Source organism: Hyposmocoma kahamanoa, unplaced genomic scaffold (genome assembly GCF_003589595.1).
Source record: "Hyposmocoma kahamanoa isolate Upper Pololo Valley unplaced genomic scaffold, ASM358959v1 80, whole genome shotgun sequence".
Classification (NCBI taxonomy): domain Eukaryota; kingdom Metazoa; phylum Arthropoda; class Insecta; order Lepidoptera; family Cosmopterigidae; genus Hyposmocoma; species Hyposmocoma kahamanoa.
In genome coordinates, this window is record NW_020654051.1 from 7,530,894 (window position 1) to 7,552,125 (window position 21,232).

The 21,232-nt window shown below is 34.3% G+C and overlaps 2 protein-coding genes across 2 annotated transcripts in view; one reads left to right on the forward strand and one right to left on the reverse strand.

The window, feature by feature from the left end:
* Positions 1-14,611, reverse strand: part of LOC113233730 (ras-related protein Rac1) — a 55,601-nt gene extending 40,990 nt beyond the window's left edge. Inside the window, exon 1 of the mRNA XM_026468909.1 lies at positions 14,466-14,611. Coding sequence (XP_026324694.1) covers positions 14,466-14,500 — 35 coding nt within the window. The 5' untranslated portion in view covers positions 14,501-14,611. The remainder of the gene's footprint in view (positions 1-14,465) is intronic.
* Positions 14,612-18,471: 3,860 nt separating this feature from the next.
* LOC113233782 (histone acetyltransferase KAT8-like) lies at positions 18,472-21,226 on the forward strand. The gene has a single exon (XM_026468984.1). It carries the CDS (start codon positions 18,532-18,534, stop codon positions 19,858-19,860), a length of 1,329 nt encoding a protein of 442 aa, XP_026324769.1. The 5' UTR covers positions 18,472-18,531; the 3' UTR covers positions 19,861-21,226.
* The last annotated feature ends 6 nt before the right edge of the window (positions 21,227-21,232 follow it).

Below are 21,232 nucleotides of genomic sequence, written 5' to 3' on the forward strand. Positions count from 1 at the left end.
AACCATTACAATGAATGCGTTGAAGCCATTGCATTGCATGCATTTGTCAGCACAGGCATCAAGTACTTAAATCCAATCGGATTGTCAAAAGGATGCGAAGGATTCCCTTTGTCTGACGGTTGTACTAATTCGATTACGTTAGGGTAAGCTATGCGGGTACCGGTTGAAATTGGTTAAGACCTCTTTGGCGGAACTGGTAGCCTTTCGAGTCTAGCATTTGATTAGAAACTGTTGGAATTTAAAGCGGTTCAATCAGGAATAAACACACGTGAGTACGTGCGTGCGTGCGTGCGTGCGCGTGTGTGTGTGTTACCAAAGCTATATAAAATGCAAGAGCGTATGTATTTTTAGTTTGAGATTTATGAATGTAACCTAAAACATAGATTAAGCAAAAAAGGACTTGGACTAAGCAAAAATGGCGCGCTAAACAAGTTTTTCGCATTTACAAAACGAACTTTGCTAAGTTTAAGCAAGATATTAGAAGACGAAGTAAACTCAAAGTTTAATTTAATTTCTTGCTTATACTTAGACCAATTTCGTTTTGTAAATACGAAAAACTTGGTTAGCACGCCATTTTTGCTTAGTCCAAGTCCAAGTTCGATTTATAAATCTCAGCATTAAATTCCGTTACGCTGTAAACACTATGTTTTGTATTTATCAATACCACTTTTGCTTAATGCTACTGACTATTTAACAAGCGAAACAAACATGTTTAAACAGTGGTCACGATTACGAGCGAAGAGCGGTTTAATATAATTAAGTCAAATGAACAGCAGGTCCTGTGCTCGGTTTGAAGGAAATTACCTACGTCCGTTACAAAATTGTAATGTTCGTTTTTATAGCAATTTCTGTTCCTTTTTTCGTTATGGTATCTAGAGACAGGACTTACAAGTCGTGCACCTGGTGGTAAGCGACACGACTACATACCTATAACAGTTGTAGTGCCACTCAAGAGTTTTAACTCGCAGAGATCTGAGGGGTACTGCCACCGCGCCCGACACACAGAAATGAACTATACATTAAATGTTGCAAATCCTGAACGTTCTCGTCGAGATTAATGCCGCTCACCACAATATTGTCGTTAATGTGTCACTAACTTGAAAGAACTAAATTGTGATGTGTATTGAATCTCGACGAGACTTTCTATACCATCGTTAGGCTGGTCACACACTAGTGGAACACTATACTAAAGCGTGAAACACGCAGAGAACGGGTGCGGGTTGAGTCGGGACCGAACTCGGTGTATTATCTTACATATAAATTAGACCCGCCGCGGTCCCAATGCGACTCGCGCCCTACCCGCACTCACACGCTGTGTGTATCACGCTTAAACCCTGACAACCGTAATATGGGCGCTATTGTTCACATAATTTTTGGTCCTATTATTGGAAACTCATAATACAATAATAATAACGCACACACTCAACATAGCCCCGCACTGGGGAAACCCTGTGTCGCAGGTGCCATGGACACACACATAGACAACCACAAATTACACCCAAACTCACGAGAGAAATAAATGTAGGCCATACAAATATGTCCCCCGGTCCGGGAATGGAACCTGGGAACTCTGCGTGGCAGTTCGGCATGGTAACCGTTCCGCCACAGAGGCAGTTATACTGTTCATAAATTATATTTAATAATTAAATTTTTTATTTGATATTCAATTATTTTTTGTGAAATTACTCCACTAGTTTGTTATAATTATTAATACAAAGATCGAACTCTCAGAAAAAACACTCAGAAAAAATTCCTTCGATCGAGTCGGATTCGAACCGACGTCTTCTTGCATACCGTGCCAGACGCTATACCAACTAAGCCACGGAACGAACCAACGGACCTCACAAATTTTTCTATGTGCTTGCGTCGTGTCTTTGTACTTACTTGGTCTTTCAACGACTTTTTAGTCGTAGCGCCATCTATGAGAAATCTATTGCAGATTTATCACCCAGTTAGTACCTTTACAGCTACCAGTCCTGGCGAGAGATGTCGCTATTCACTGTATTAATTAAATTTTTATTGAATTGATATTCAATTAATTTTTGTGAAATTACTTCACTAGTTTGTTATAATTATTATATAATACAATAAATATAATACAAAGAAGACGTCGGTTCGAATCCGACCGGATTGAAGGAATTTTTTCTGGGTGTTTTTTCTGAGTGTTCGATCTTTGTATTAATAATTATAACAAATTATATTTAATAATTATCGTTCTTCACAATTGGTCATCTATACCAATACATGGTAGTCATAATTATTGTCTTCATTCATAATACACGTATTATTGTTCGTATCCTATTTCGTAAAAAAAAGTAAAATTACCATAGATGTCTATCAACCAATAAAATCAAAAGTATATACGTTGTACGTTAACGTAATAAGGTTAAATTAATAAGGTAAAAACCAAGTCGATCTAGTTGTTTTTTATTTTCGTACACGTAAGGGAAGATTACTCTTACACTAGTTCAGGTCCTAGGTTCAACTCATACTAGCGCAGAGTTGAAGCGTCGCGTCGCGTCGCGTCCTTTTTCAACTACAACGCCTGGCGACGCGCGTCGACGCGCGACTCCATATTTGCATAACACAAATTTGTACCATAATAATGGGAAAATAGAGATCAATATGCTATAGGCGGAAAACATGACGCGTCGCGACGCTTCGACCCTCCGCCAGTGTGAGTTGAGCCTTAACCTACAACAACGATCACAAAGCGCTAATCGAGACGAGTCAAGGAAGCGAATGCAGAGTACAAAGACGCAGAGCTTGAAATATTATTTAGTAACTATTCAGGCCAATACATTATTAAATTTTAAAAAATATGTAATAAATATAATATAAAGTTATATTTAACATGGACCCTTACCAAAGATATTCTTTTTTAGATGAAGGCCCAGACGCTAACGTGCATAAAATAAACTTTAGAAATCCCTCAATAATTGAATTCGACTAGTTAGCGAAGTTATAATTAGATTTCGGGCTTCCAATAGACAATGCTTTTTGTACACCTAAACCAATTATAATACCCGATATAATTTAAAGAAGAAAACAACAGCGCATAATCTTAGCTGAAATTAAATTCAGGCGACAACATTTGGAATTGAAATTAACAACAGACTATAGTTCAAAGCGTAAAACAAACACGCTAATGAGTACTTCACATGTTACCTCTCTTTAAAAAAATATGCATAATATATATGTCTGACACTCCGTCAGTAAAAGCACTTTATGGTAGCTTTTCACTTACAACCGATTTTGCAATACGTACTCGTTACATGTTAATTTAGTTTGAAAATTAGTTGCCCTTAACATTTCACCATAAGACACCTTTACCTATCCACCATAAGACACATTTACGACACTGAGCAATTACTATGTATCTATCCTCAAATGATCCTGCATTCCCCTTACCTGATCTCGACTCATAGGATTCTCGCATGAACCCATTTTTTTAAATTTATAATATCAAGTGACGGGACGAACAAGTCGTGCACCTCATGGTAAGCTACACGCCTGTCCATAACAGTTGCAGTGCCACTCAGAGCTTTGAATCGCTAAGATCTGAGGGGCACTGCCACTGCGACATAAGTAGACAAGTCTCATGTGCCTGTAATTTCACCAGCATCCTTACCCTTCTAAAAATGCTAACATTACTGCTTGGCAGCAGAAATAGATAAGATGGCAGTACTTCCCTGGACGAACTCTTTCACAAGGAGCTCTACTGCTAGGTTCACACACCATGCATACCATACACTTACTATATGTACACACCTACTCAGTTACGCACGCACCTTAAAAACACTAATTTATTCTCACTCTTTATATGTAGTGAATAATTAGAGTTAAATCTTAATTAGAGTTTCTCATTATATAGTTAGTACCTACTTGTTTTATTCTAACTTATGAATAGTATCGTATTTTATATAATTTTTCATAGTATCACAACCACCACGCTTTGTTGCTCATCTGCAGAGTGGAGCCCAGGTGACTTGTAATATTGATTTTTCTAAACCTATATCGGGCACCAGTCTCTACCAAAAGCTCACACACAAACCAGTATGCCTGATTTTGTTATCTTCTATTATTAGTTCTTCTACTCCTAAGCCCGTTTGTGACAAGAAAAATAAAACAATATTTGATTTCATTTCACCCATTCGCAGGGCAAGGTCTTAGACGCTGTGTAAATTCAAGCGTAAATATTTTCTGTGGCTGTTTGAGAAGCAACATTAGTATCTTAGCCTGCGGCGTTACAAAATAAGTTTCTGCTTGTGTTTGTATGTCTGTTCTATGTATTTGTATAATGTTTAGTGTTACGCAATATTTAATTCATGACTGACCCATTATTTTCTTTGTCTAATATTTATTTTTGTCAATGTAATTTATTTAGTGCTTAAATTTGCAATTTAAATTTATTATTGTTTGTATTTAATAGTCAATTACCAGAGCCAAAACATACATTTTGTTTGTTGTGTTTTATTTCATTACGGGTTATGGCAGAATAACAGCGAAGGCTATGTATCAACATCGAGGACAGTGTACCAAGTGCGAGGACTGTGTAATAATAGCGAGTGCAGTATATGGACAGTGAAGGTAGGAGGTATGTAATTGGCATAGTACTCAAATATTGAGGTCATAAACCGTTTTTCTTGCCCTATTTATTTTGTTTTCCATAGTTATTTACTATTTTATTATATAGTTATTACTATTAGTTCCCTAGTTATTTTAATTATTGGTTCAAAATTGTGCAAGTAAAATAACGCCATTTTTTTATATATTTAAATGTGTTCAACACCATGTCCAGAAATTGATATTACAACATAGTTTAAGTAACGGACACTCAACAAGCGTTGTGCTTTAGTGTCCGTTACAAAACAAATAAAAAACTACGACTATAATCCAAACTTAGAAAGTGTTAATTCAGTCAAAACTTGCACCTTGGTCCATTTAACCTTAAACATTTGGCGTGGGTGCGGCAAGCATTTCATAATTGAACCTTAGCAAACTGTATGAAATTGAAATGTCATTCATTTATAGCCTTGCCCTAACCAGTAAAAAATATCTAGGTTTTATGGAAATCGATTAACAACTAAATTTTCTAGTCGTTATTTTCATTTTGAAGAAAGGTGATTAAGTATATGGACTAAACGAGAGATGTGAAGAGCTTTCAACAAAAGAGTTTAGAGAGAGTTACAGCGACTAGAGCACTGCTTTGAAATAAAAGAACATCATATTATTTTAGCTACTTCCTTACTTTGATAACATACGGTATTTTGCTTTGAGGAAATGCCGCGGACATTAATAGACTCTTTAAACTGGCCCCCAGAATATCTCTATAAAAATAAGTTTAGATAAATTAACATTCTAACACTGGCATCACATTACATTTATAAAAATGTGATTTGTGCTGACAAGAATAGTAATGTTTTCATGATAAATAATATACACATATCATTCATACGAGAAATAAAAATAAACTTGCTGTCCTAGGCCGTCGTCTTCAAAGTCACAAGTTCAAGACTTTCATTTTCAAAGTTTGCCATTCACGATATTTAAAACATGAAACAAAAACTTCGTACTAACGGTATGCAGCTTCTGGGTACTTGAATGAGTCTCTTTCAGTTTAATACTATCTGCGAAAAAAAATTATAATAATAACTACAATAAATATTGTAAATAACGAATGTGAACTAATGTCTAAGGGCGCGTTCCATTATGTCGTAACGTTTTATTTATCGTTGGACGTGTGTTGCTTCTATGCTGTTCCCATATCTCGAGTGTCTGTTGTGACTGTGTCTGGATTTTTCTATCGTTGAACGACTGTCATGTCTAGCTGCTCCCACTGTATGTGGATTGTAACAATTTATCGGTCTACGGCAGCCATGTTGTCGTTTACATGACAAAGTCGAATGATGAACAGCAGGCTCTACGTTCTATTAGATGAAACAAGGATAAATAAAACGTGACGACAATAGTAGCTGCGATTATCTGTCGTCACATTTTCATTGTGACGTTTTATTTATCGTTGGACGACTGTCGTTCTAGCTCTTTTCATTGTCTAGACAGTCTATTATCATGACTTGAAAAAATTCGTGAACGACTAATAATCATGTTGTGCTATACCTATGTCAATAGCGCCGTATTGCATTACGGCTAGCCGGTTTGCAAAACGGCGCTGTTTTCTAATACTGCTACCTCATGTTCAACCGGATTCTGATCACGATACGTTCTACAAAGCGGCGGCCAACGTTCACACATCTTGGTTGCGCTCACCTATTCAGTAAGTTAAGTTAGGATAGTATATGAAAAAGCAGGCGAATTTGTTTGCGTCACTTATGTTCACCATTACGCACTATTTTCATACATATTTTTACTTTTTCCACTCCCAAAAGTAATATTGTTTGCAACTTTGTTGAGACAGTTGCTATTTGGGATGCAATTTTTATTGTTATGATAATGTAGCTCTACTGGCAGCTATATTTGGAACTAAGTATCTCAAATCAGCGTAACAATGACGCGCCCTATTGTATTCCGATGGTATATTTCTTAGCCGCTTTGTGAAATGCCATGACTATACGGCGTACTTTTTTAAGCGAATTGCAATCCGGCTCAACACGAGGTAGCCGTATTAGAAAACAGCGCCGTTTTGCAAAGCAGCTAGCGGTAATGTAATACGGCGCTTTATTTATACTATACGGCTGCGACATAGACAAGCCATGACACTTTAAACTGCACGACTATCTGTCGTCATGTCAAAGTGGGAACGCAGCTTAACATATTATAAAGAGAAACTCCCGAATCCCTATTCAGTTCTTACGAGGAATTTGTCTCGTTAGTCTAATTAATTCATCGCAAACATAATAGGAACTATGAAATAAAAGTATTTTAATTTGAATGTAAAGAAGATTTTTGCTTAGATTCTAAGTATCTATTTAAAAATGTATTATAAACGAACAATTCCGTCATATGAAATGACCTTGAACAGTTGCTGAAAATATCTATTTTATTGGAGTTTACATTGCTCCATTAGCCTAGACTCCCGATTCGACGAGGTCGTGTCCGGCTAAATGTTGGAACATTTGTTTTTATTACCGAACTAAAATCGAATGACCGGTTCGTGGGACTGTACATAGATGTCTAAAGAAAATGCACCCATTGCGGTACAACCATGGTACGTTTGCCATAGTCAACCACGGGCCTAGCCTTCTACCTTATGACTCAGCTTGACGTTAAGAGTCAAATGATAATTCAATATATCGGCAATATAATTTTCGCAAACAATTGTCTCCATATTCTGAATTTCAGAACCGGTTTCTAAAATGAGTATGAAGGTTGGGAGGTAGGCTTGGAAATGAACAACGCTATACAAACAAGAACAACGCTTTAGAAAATAAACAAAAGAAGTAAGACGACTAGGGAGATATGATTCGAAGCTATAACAGTAAGGCAAGGGTGTTCTATAAACACGTTTGCAGTTCAGTACTTATAAGATTACTTCGGATAATGTTTTGCCTCTAAAACCACGGCTGAAAAATTATATTTTTATCACACACAAACATAATCAGGAAAAACCCTGAAACAAATAAGTTACAACAAATTGAAGCAATTCAATACCTACGACTTAAGTTGTAATCAATACGATCCAGCAGTAATCTGAGAATACAAGACCTAGGCCATCTGACTCATGGTCAATTAGATAAATACCTAGTTGATCATTAAACATTCACTATTCAGAATGTATATTATCTATTTCCCTGTGTAGATAATAAGAATATTGAGTTACGCTTTAGGTTACGCGTTCTAAAATGGTTAGCTATAATAAAGCAATTTATCTATTCCCTACTACGTAGTCCATCAACAGTATATAATATAGTAATAAAACTTGTTATCATATGTAAAAATTTTAGCCACTGATATCATGAAATATCAGTTTTTAGTTTATTACAACCCTACCTTCACTTCATTATTGCTGACTAGTCTATTTGTAAACGACTAAATATTACATTTGGACCTGTTCTAATTTTAACAACCCTCATTGATTTTAAAACAGCTAATTCAATTATTAAACAACTGTGTTTTTAATGCAAAAATTAAAAAACTGTCTAAAGATCATTATCCACGCCACTGGTGTTATATAATGCCTTGACTGTTATCTGTTGTTACATTTCAATAGCTACATATAAGTATGTACATCAAACATAATTATATTGTACAATATTACAGGTGAATATACAAATATGGACGTTGTTCCAATGGAATAAAAATTTAAAATAGACTATTAACTCAATAATTTTAACTTATAACCATCTACTTGTTCTAAGTGTTAACTTAATTCATGTTTTCACGAGAATAAAAAAAAATATCTGTAAAAAACTACTTAAGAATTCATTACCGGAGCCTGTTCTACTCTGTACAGTTTACAAAATGATGATATTAAAAATAAAGTTACCTGTAGAACGCCAAATAGTATTTAGTAACTAAATATTGGATTAATATTTCATAAAATTTCAACGAAAAATTTAAATTTTGGCATTCAAAGTCTACATTTAAACGACGTTTAACTTTTGACACAGTAAAAAAATCATTACCAGAACGTGAAATTTGCAACTTTCATGTGAGCGACAAACGCCTTTGGTCTTCTTACCACGGTATAACTTCTTTTTATTTTCCCGATATTTCAGAACGGTTGCACGCTCCATGGTCACGGGTTGACGGGTTGACGGGTGGACCATGGAGCGTGCAACCGTTCCGAAATATCGGGAAAATAAAAAGAAGTTATACCGTGGTAAGAAACCTGTTACTAGTGATAATCATTTAGTGAATAACCACGAAAGTCTTAAAATCTATATAGCCTTTGGTCTTGCTGCCAATCATCGCTAACGCTTCTGTGAGCTTTAGTGTGTCGCTCAGATTCTTCGAGATAGACCTCACGTTAACTTTCTTGCCGAAAATTGAAATCGAAGTCATTAAACAGGTGTTTCAAACAGTTCAAGTGTCATTACAGGATTGCATATAATTTGGTACGTATTCGCAATATCTAATTATTTATAAAAGCAAAACATTAACATATACTTCTGTTAATTAAATAGACTGGATGGTAGACCTTAGTGCTAAATACAAGTGAGTTATTTTACAATACTTATACATTTCTCACTTCCGTGACCTTTATTACCGTCGTTTGCCGTAACCTTTTTGGGATTACGGTAATGAATCAAAAGTTTCGGTAATGAAATGAATATTGACTATAATCATATTTTCTACAATTTTCTATTTCCTTAAATACACATTGCAGGTGTCATAGCATACCCAATCAAAACAAGATATATTGGCGCAAAGAAGATTAGCCAAGCGCGAGCGCTATGCCGTGCTGAAACAAAATGAAGAATTAATTATATGCCACTGAAAAACAAACAGAAAATAATACGATACTTAAAGGGAAAGGCAGAAAAGCAAATCAATAGTAGAGATGAATTGACACCACCTACACTCTGTGCACTCTGTATATGTGGTGTCCAGAAAGACGGAGGAGATGGAAGATAAATAGTAAGAAATTTCAACAAACAAAAAAAGTCAAACAAAGAGATTGAACTTTTGGACTCAGAAGGTAGCAAACAAAAGCAACTAGGAAAACAAGGATTATATCCACTTGCATCAGATCTGTCTTCCTCATTGCAAAAAATTGACGAAAATACGAGTGTGAACATTCCTAAGAAATTGTTCCAATTGAGAGCAAAAAATAAAACGACTGAGATACCAACGAGATAAAAAGGTAAAAGTAATGAAAAATGTTATAAGAGATGTGGAAAAAGAGAATAACAAATTGAAGACTTTCTACATACAAAATTTCTATATACAAGTATCAAGAAAGACTGAAAATCAAATAGCTGGAAAAAATTATAGAAGAAAGATCGGAAGACAGTTTAACATTAAAAAAAGAGACAGTAATTTTGAAATGTTGGTACAAATCCTTTCATTAGAACAGTAAGAAGTAGAAGCTAAATTAACCAAAAAAAGAAAGCGAAAACCATGACGATACAAATAAGTGTAACATAAAAGGAAAAGGTAAGGGTAAAAAAAATGGAAAGAAAAAGAAGTAGATTATGAAAAATACTGTTTGAATAGTACTGAATTAGTATATAACTTTTAAAAAATATGTAACTTTTAAGTATGCTATTTTTTCCACTTTTTTATTATAATTTTGGGTTTTAGAAAACATTTATTTTGTTTTGTTGATTTAATTAATAATACAAGGTTGTTTACTAAAAAATAGCTATTAGCAAAGAAAATGATAATTATTATATTAATACTAGAAATAGAATTTACACATTATACATACACGCACACACAAACATACTAGAACACGGGCATGCACATATATACATTACATTAAATGTCTTAGAAAAATGACTGATTGCAGTAACCCAGAGACCCAATTAATAATAATTAGCACCTAAAGTTCCTGATGAAGATTTGGTGGTACTTTGGAAGTGATACTTATTATGTTAAAGTTTTGTTGCAGATTTAAGTTTCAGTTTCAGCTTTTAGATTTAAGTTAAAATTTTCTATTTATCATTATGAGTAGGAATGACAAAATAATATTTTTTTTTATATGTATGCATATCACTACAGTAATTATATTTCACTACTTTATCATAAAAAATCATTTCCATGTCCATTCTTCATTACTGTAGCTAGACATATTTTTGAAAACCAAATATCGTCTTCAATATTGATTTTATATCTGTGCCTTTCATTTCTCTTGTGTTAGGGTACATCCTCAGTCATATTATTTTCAAAAATCAATAACATTTTTAACTTTGTAAAGATTTTGCGCAATTATTGCGCAAAATTAGAAATTAGAAACACCCATACTACAATGTTCGAGATATTATAACCATCCCAGTTTCACTCAGTAGCCCAAAGGAACCCCAAATTTCAAGAATAATATACGGCTGCCAATTACAGTCATCAAAGGTTGAACTTTGATAACAATGTGTACATAATGTGGGCATAGTTGGACAAAAAGGATCCAATCCACAAAATTATCAAAAAATGAGTTACATGTACCAAACGGTTCCTAAAGTCTATCCTCTTAGATCAGCAAAAAATCCAACATATAAACATAAATAAATATCTCTGGTGTTACATGACATTATAAGTTTTGAAAATAAAACAAGAATGAGAAACACTTTTAAACTGCAAACTGCCATATCTCGAAAGTGAGTAGATGTGGATTGGATCCTTTTGTTGAACTACATGCAATAATGAACATGTGACCACATACAATACAAAATTTAATTGGATAAAAGAATGACTTCAATCATCATTTGAATACAATTAAACATTCCATATATGGCCAGTGGTTCACACAAACATTGTTATCTAAGATACAACCTATTTTAGGGTTCCTCTAAATTAATATGTCCATGAGTCAATGATAGATCATTGCCAAGCATATAGGAGTATAACTATCAAAGTGAGTAAAATTTATTACAAATGAAATATGAGTAGGTATTTTCATTTAATAGTAGAACATTAATATAAAGTTTCTGTAAACTTTATATTAATGTTCTACTATTCTATGTCTATTCTATGTTCAGTTATAGAACATACATATATATAACATAGCCTGAAACACATAGTAGACAGTGTTATGCATCAATTATATAATAATACTTTGCCTTTTTTTTAACCTAATCCCATTAAAACATGTCAAGAACAACAATAAACATGTAATAATCTGGGTATGACGTTGAACAAGAAAAGAATTATTCAATACAGATGATATCTACATAGGGGATACAAATATAAACATGAGATGTTATTCACGTAAAACATACAAGTTTTGCAAAAAATTATATATATATATATATGTTAGAATAAACAAAATTGTATTCCATTGAATTAAAAATGAATGTCTGATAATTTGTTCATGTAATATGATTCATGATTGTGATGATTCTATGATTTGTGCCTTAAGGAATTGATTGATTGAGGCATAATCTAACAATAAATGAAAAACATTTAATTACAAGATTATGCATGTATGTAAAACCGAGAGATTTGCAAAGCTGGAAATACGACACTATGGCAATGCACTTTGCATACTGAGAATTAATATTGTTTGCACCAAGCCTGTTTCGCAGTCCTATTTATTGTAACCTATTACAGTCGTTAATATCAACAACCTTCTTATCTATAGGAAATGGAACTATTTTTTTAGATCTAAATCAGATATATTTGTTGTTATCAAACAAATCAAAATTTCTGGCTCTTTATAGGTCACGGCTACATGAGATCCGAAACATTGTTTGAAAAAAAAAACAAATACATGCACTAAACTATTTAATATTTCAGTAGTCACAACAAAAAGTTGCTCAATTAAATGCATGACTGTCTGATGAGAAAAGCTGCCTATTGCAGAGTTCCCTCTCATTAATAGTGCCCTTAGACAGCGACAGTTTCTTTCAGACCATATTTCATATTGTTTCAATTAAGTGAGTCAGGTCAACTCAATAAAGGTACAAGTTATGTAAGAGTCACAATAATTAGCAATGAACATGTATTTTTCTTGGTTTCTTGTAGTTCACTAGTCGGCAAGTCTTTTAAGAACACCTTTTCTTTAGCACTGGTATACTGAATGCAAACTGGGATGCGTATTGACACTTTATGCCACAAACGCAAAATGCCCAACAGAATGCCAGATTCTCAAAATGCCAAATTCACAAAACACCAAATGTCGCTGCCAGGAACAGGGGCCCTACTTACCATGAACTCTTATTACAGTTCAATATAGGTTCGTAACGACAAAAAAGCGGGATGGTGGTGATGACTTCATGTAGCGCTGTCTCACAATGATTCATTATAGGACTTAAACTGAATCGTAATAAGAGTTCATGGTAAGGCCCCTGGCCTCCCGCCTATTGACGCACAAACTAATGTCCACATCATAAGAATGTCACTTATTTATTTACTTATTTATTAAAAACAAAATGTAGTATCCTTTCACTGCTAAATAGTCTTCCTATGATAAAGAAACTTGCTAACTTCACAGCTTCAATTAGGTTACTAACTTATATTGCTATATTAGTATGTACCAACACACAATTTTAAATTATTTTTTTTAAATGTCTCCCGGACTGGATGTTAATTTGTGCGTCAGAAGGAGGGAGGCCCTTCCTGGCAGCGATATTTGGCATTTTGCTAATCTGGTACTCTGCGAATCTGGTGTTCTCCTAATCTGATTCTACCCGTTTGTCATTTTGCGTTTTTGGGACAAAGCGTCAAAATGCTGGGATAATCCCTGTGACACTTTATTTGACGTTTTTTATACAGATGAGGTAAAATCAATAGATATTGTCGCTCATTTTTTATAAATAAACATTGAATTGGTGTAACTTTTATTTAATCTAATGAATTTACTTAAACAAAGGCTATTCATTTAAAAGTGAGGCTTATAAAAGTAGTTCACAAAATATGTCAATTAGTGCATGTCCTAACAAGGTTATATTGTGTGGATTTTTATGTACTGTCACAGGGATCATACTTGATTTGATTGATTGAGGTATAATCACATCTTACAATTTTGTGCTCTATTTACATTTATATTATAGAGGCTTATTCGAGTTACTTTTACTAAAAGATATCCAGGAATATTATAAACAAAAAAATGCCCCTCAAGTGTCTATAAAAAGTTTACCATTAACTAATGATCTGTTTAATTATGAACACCAAAGCAATGTCTTAACATGTTATCTGCCTCACAGTGTGAATTTTACACAAATAATTTGTAAGCAATGCAATTTAATATTTTTAATTTCAGGTACTTTTAGTTTGTAGGAACACTATGTTATCGATTTTAATCTTGGTTTTATCTTCTCTGTGAAAAAATAATATAATACCACTTATCATATTGCAGATAAAATTGTTACATAGTAAGTTGCAAAACATAATGTATAAATTATTGTAATATATGTATAAGACAAAATTCATAGATCGATAATGTTTTCTTTTTGTTAAGTAGAATAGGTGAATTATGGAAAGGGTGAAGTGAAAAATTGCCACCCTTTTATTTGCATAGTAATATGCAAGATCACAGACCAGAAACAAAAGCATCACATTTTACAACAAACTACAAGTAGTGTACACTGCTGTACTTTTTTCCGAAAAGCATAATAACGTTACATATTCAGCTTTGTGCACAAATCATAACCTTTGTAAATTTTGTTTGTTCTCTGCCCTCATTAATCATAATTTACACCACACAAAGACGTAGGGGATCGACACAATGGGACAATAACCGCGATAAAATAAACGTGTATTATCGTCCTCGTCCATTTGTCCCTGCAGCCGGGATACGGCACAAATCAAGATGTTTCAATTTAAAAATGACGTCAGGCGTTTACCGATGAAACGTTACGAAAGCATACACTAAATATTATTAATCAAAGAGTTAGGAAAATTCTTACCCATCGCCAACTACAACGCATTTGATGGCCTGCATTTCTCCGGTTTACCTAAAATGTATCACTAAAAAACCAAAATTATCCACAACTTCACTGGGAGGCCTCGGACCCTATATTTTACTCACAGCACTAAAAAAACACGTCTATATGCAACTAACACCATACGGCATCGCAATCAACAACTTTACTAATGAACAGCACAGTTAACAGATAAAAATTTCATATCTCCATCAAGAGATATGCAATTTTGCTCACGAATTCCTCGAATAAATTCACTTGGACCGAGACGTTTCGTTTCGTTCACCGCTACAGCGAAACGTTCCATTCGACGTTAAAAAATAAAGTTACTATATCAAAATTCATGTTTTCCCAATTAAAGAATGTTTTAACTTGCAAGATTATTATTTTAATTCCAATGTATAATAAGTTAAGGCGAGTTATTTGGACGCGAGTCTGGATTTTAGTAGGTGAGGTGTGGGGGACCGCCCCTTGTGTTGATGTACAGACAATATGTACTTTTTAGTATTTGTATCTCTTTTAAAATATTCAACAGTAAAGCAAAGTTAAAGTAAAGTAAAGTAAAGCTGTCATGCATTAAAAATAAACTTTCGAAAAATAGAAACGTCACTCGTGTACGAAAAAAATAGTGTTAACATCAAACTCTACAACGTGCCAAATATAAATACGTGACTGTAATCAAAAGTGCCGTGCACTGGTCCATAGAACTATAGAGCTCTGATTCATTCCATTGCGTTCTACATCTACTACTCTAACTCTGTAAGTTCCATCATTTTCATTAGATTTAGGGGCCAGCTCAAGCAACATGGATAGTATTACGGAAAACGTCCAAATCAGTCTTCTTGACGGCAATAATTGGGACACTGGAAATATAAAGCCAAATGCTTACTACGCACCGTACCGCAAGCACTAGAGGTAGTTGAAGGTACGTTTCAAGAGCCCACGACGCCCTCCGCTTTCTTACGACGAACATGCAAGAAGCACAGGCACATTACGAAAGGTTATGCGTTTTACCAAAGCGGGAAATGTTTGGCTGGAACTACACAGGCTTTACGACGGTACCAACGAAGACAAAATACAATCTATGTATGAGTTTTTTCGGCTTTAGAAAGGATTCGACAGATGATGTAGCGACACACATGTCCAAATTAAAAAATATCTGGACTCAACGAATAATTAAAGAAGGATAGCAATGAGTTGCCGGAATTGTTACTTATATGTAAAATACTGGACACATTCGATGACGGAAAAGAAAAGGGACAAGAAGTTAAAGTAACTATTACATTATGTAGGTAGTAGTAGGTATTGGTCACCGAGTGAGAGACTGCCAGAAGTGGATCCGCGATGGCAAACCTCCAAAAAGCCAAAATCTCACGCCTTCGAACTCGAAAAACGTAAACATGATCCTGATGTCAATTGAGAGAACATTGACATTTTTTCCATCGATCGAGACACCGAAAATTGGTACGTAGACAACGGCGCGACTAGCCACGTCACAAGTCAGGCTGATCTTTTCCAGAGTTTTGAACACTTTTAGTGTTAAAATCAAAGTCTATAACGGGCCAAATATAAATACGTGAGTGTAATCAAAAGTGCCGTGTATCGATCTATAGAACTATAGAACTAACCACTCTGGTCCATTCCATTGCGTTCTATATCTACTACTCTAACTCTGTAAGTTCCATCATTTTCATTACCTTTCACCCCGCAACACGCACGCTTCAACTTAATATCAATTAAATAAGAACAGGCGGAGAAAATTGGACACTCACAGATCCAACGTTGACAAGCGCCCGATTTTTAATTTTTGGGGCAAATATGAATTTAATAATTACAAGAGCTTCAGTTGAAAACCTAAATTTAGCAGGTTCTTTATAGTACTAAAAGAGTTACAGTACTTAGAGAGAATTATCTCCATATAAAAATTATGTAAAAAGTTACATTTATTTTATATTGAAATCATTCGTTTTAGACTTTTATTTTAGCCTGTTTTCGGGATTTTATATGATAATAGTAATTATATATTATATGTAGCGAATTGTGTCAATGGTGGGGTCCGAATTCCACCCGAGTGTGTACTGTAAGGGTCGTAGCCGGGGGTTAGCGTAGCGAGAGGCACATTTCAATGAGAAACGAGGAAAATAAACATAAATAAAACTTTACTACGTGTATTCAATTTGAATACTTTGTTCAGAACCATCATCTTGTTCTTTTGACAACAACGTTCTATTCTTACAATTTTAAATAATAATAAAAATATAAACTAGTACAAACCTAACCAGCCTGTTCTAATACAATTCATACAGCCTACTCTACAGTACTAACAAAGAGTAAGCAAGACCAAAGCAAATATACATACAGTTTATTAATTTATCACAAAACACGACATCTATCAATCCAAAACAGAGAACAATGTAATGAAAAGGCGCCAAAAACAATCATTTAAATTTAGAATTTAAATATAAAACTATATTTAAAAATACTAATATTATAAAATTTAATATACACAAATGAGATTTGTAGCGACTGCTACGATTTGCTACAACATTTATATAGTAAAGTACATTCTATGGTGTAACGAGTTAGCACATTCTTTCGACAGTACCCTTAGGTATGTCGTATATTATTTTTTTGTAAGACCGTTATTTATAAGTAAACATTTAAACCATTTGATCTGACAAAACAGTTTTTCCCGTTTCTCCTCCTGTAACGTCTTTAATAGAGATGTGGTCTATCATTATCATTTTTTCCTTAGAACTAATAGCATGGTCATAAAAAAGTATCGCATATCTAAAGAAAAGTTACGCGATCATTTAAAACTACTCCAGAAGCCAATTGAGGCTATCAGCGCAAAATTGGTATAATTCACATTTTTTTTTCTAAATGATACCAAATATTAATAAATAATAATAAAAATATTATTTTAAATGATACTAAAGTATGTAATTATTTTCTATTTCAATAATGTATAGAAAATTTGCAACCGAATATAAATTATTCTTGTCAAAATTAGGTAACTTTTAAAAAGGTTTAAAAACCTTTTGTATCCAAATAAACTTGTGATTGATGTACTTGATCAATGTACAGTCTATACGTGGTTGAAGAGGCTATGAGTGCAAAAGTGCATATACCAGGAAATGCATATAAAAGATATTAAAATACTGATTTAAAATTAGTCAAATTCATTTTATATGTAGTAATTATATATGTCAATCATAATTAACTATATTTTTTTATGCACGAAAGAAAATATCATATATTTAATAATCATGTACTTCAATATAATTTTTGTTACAATGTTATTACCTTTGTACACAGAAAATTAAATGTGGGTCATATAATTTTTGCGCTGCTAGCCTTAATTCGTATTAGCATTTTTCAAAACTTTACGCCCAGCAATGTCACAGTGACAATAAATGAAACTCTTAGCGATAACATGATCCATTCGACAAAGTGTACATTTATACATATAATTGTCATTCACTAACAGCGCTTAATATTGCACATTGCGTGTTAAATGATCCCTTCATCGCTGGACATTAACTGTGCCGCTTTTTCGCCTACACAAGATTAAAATTCCTCACATTACAGCAAATTCGCCATATATTGCCACACTATTACCATAGACAATATGTTATAACTTGATTTACAGATCCTGCTTTTTTGTTTCAGCAAATTTATTTTATAGACTGAGTGAATTTCAATCAAAATTTGTTTTCAGTTCCATTCAATTACTTTGGAGTATGTACTACACCCTATGTACTCATTAACAAATATATTGTTCACTTTAGACAAAATGTTTGAAATGAATGCCCACATCTCCACCGAATTAGTCATTTCATCATGTCATCTCATTAACACAAGCACATTTTTTGCTATTATTGCGTAATAAGGGTACCACAAACGACGAGTAAAACGCCAGATGAATGGGATCCTTTCGACAAGTACTTCCGATTCACCCTTGACTATTTTTGTCTATGGGTATTATGGCCGCCGATATTGCGTGTGTTGCGCGGTATTGCGTGTTTCCAGTGTTGATTTTTGTTTTATTATGGCAAAAGGTGATAAAGAGTTAGAAAAACCAAACGTGAACAATGAATTACCGAATCCGGAGTGTAGGAGTGCAGATCATGAAGACCCGGAGTCGCCACAAGAGCAACCTTTGGATATAGGAGAGCATTATCTGGTGCGGCGTTCGGATGAGTCATGGCACCCGGCTGAGATTATACAGACGCGCTACAATGCGGCGGAGTCAAACTACGAGTACTATGTGCACTATGTTGGGTACGATAGAAGGCTGGACGAGTGGGTTTCCCGCCACCGGGTCATGTCCGACAGGTTTGACATGTGCGAACAGTCTAGTAACAACTTAAATTCGGATCACTTGCTTACGGATAAATCCGGCCGCAAAATAACTCGAAACCAGAAACGTAAACACGACGAAATTAACCATGTTCAAAAGACGTACGCAGAAATGGACCCTACTACGGCGGCGCTGGAGAAGGAACACGAAGCTATCACCAAAGTAAAATACATTGACAGAATTCAGATTGGGAAATACGAGATCGATACTTGGTACTTCAGTCCGTACCCCGACGAGTACGGAAAACAGTCGAAGCTGTGGATATGCGAATATTGTCTTAAATACATGCGGATGGAGAAAACTTACAGGTATCACTTGAGCGAATGCACATCGAGGCAACCACAGGGCAATGAAATATATAGGAAGGGCACAATCGCTATTTTCGAGGCCGACGGTAAGGAGCATAAAATCTATTGTCAGAACTTATGTCTGCTAGCGAAGTTGTTTCTAGATCACAAGACACTGTATTTCGATATTGAACAGTTTCTGTTTTATATCCTGTGTGAGGTTGACAAGCAAGGTGCACATCTTGTTGGATACTTCTCCAAGGAGAAGGACTCTCCTGAAGGAAACAATGTTGCATGTATATTGACACTCCCTCCATTTCAAAGGCAGGGTTATGGCAAACTCCTCATAGCGTTCAGTTATGAGCTTTCCAGGCTCGAACAAGTTGTTGGCAGTCCTGAAAAACCACTGTCAGATTTAGGGAAGTTGAGCTACAGATCTTACTGGTCATATGTTTTGTTGGAAGTGTTGAGTGCCAGCCGAGGCACTCTCAGTATCAAAGATCTCAGTCAGATGACAGGTATTTCGCAAACAGACATAATATCTACACTGCAATCAATGAACATGGTAAAATACTGGAAAGGTCAGCATGTAATTTGTGTCACACCAAAGATAGTTGCAGAGCAACTGGCAAGCTCTCACTTCAAAAAGCCTAGATTGACAGTGGATCCTTCAGCGCTAAGATGGACCCCTCCTAACAAGCAGGGGAATTCCGCTAAGGCTAAAAAGTAGTACAGGCTTACAGGCAGGGCTTAGAGATGCATGACGAGTCACAACCAAAGACTTCTCTAGGTGCAGGCCTGTTTGACTACAACCGTTAACTAAAACGATACAATGCTTAGATCAGAGCAGGAAATTTGGGTTAAATTGGACAGTGCAGTTTAAGTATTAATATTTAATTCACACTGCACTTGCTTTGTACTAATCTAAAATTTTAGACTTAACATTAATACCAGTGAGGTATTAAAGAAATCTGCTATTTAATGATAAATTCAGCATTTCCAGTGTAATAATTATGTATGTAGGTTATTAGAGAATAAGTGAGCAAATAAAAATACAAAAAAAATTAATTTTACGTGTAAAATATAAACAAGGAAAATACACTCTTTACATGCTTAAACTTTTAGTTGACAGATTATGTTGTGCATATACTTGGTAAATTATTTTTGCATGACTAATCATCTAATCTTTGATTTGTTCTATTTTGTTGTATTCATTAAAAGACTTCATTAAATTGCAAGGAGAAAGGGTATTTTTTGTTGCAATGGCAGATCTGTTTTAATGTATTTGTCTCAGTTCCTTTTGTACTGGTAATAGTGATACTAATTTTAAGTTCTAAATTTAAGTTAATTTGGATTAAGAAAGCTTTGAGTTTTCTGTCTAATAATGTGTAATAAGGCGATGATAGGTGTTAAGAATACATTGTGTAAAAATATGTCTGTGGAATTATTTGATTTTGTTTAATTTGCATGGAATGTTATGACATTTTTCCATTAAAAAATATATTGTTCATTTTACTTTACCTAATTAAAGTTAGTCACTTTAAAATGTCTCTAATTAAAATCATCTTGCTTTATCTCTGGTGTAAGGTGAATGACACAAGTCACGTCACTACTTCTGAAATTAATGTCTCCCACCATTGTATAAGGTGAACACTCTCTTGTGACATTGTAGTTATTTTTGAAAACAAACTGAACAACACATTGGTCTAGTTTTATTTTAGCTGTAAGTCTCTCTATGTCAATAATGTTCTGTGGATATTTTTGAAAAAAAAAGTATGTCAACTCATACATACAGTTGTTAAATACTATGTATCACTCTGGATGATTTGCTTATCAAATATGTAATTTTAATATAATTGTGCCCAGTCTGCTATTTTCTTATCGGATGGAGAATGACGAATATCCGTCTATGGATTTTATGACATTTTCTCGAAATTTTAAATAGGCCCACATGACTTTTTTTTTCAAAACTAGCCACTTATTGAGTAGTTAAAATGCCTGTGTATTATTTTTCTTGGCAATGTGTATCTTAGTTAAGAATTTGTCACTTATGTTTTTCGTGTCAAGTTGCTTAATCGAGAGAACTTCCCATTGCAGTTTCT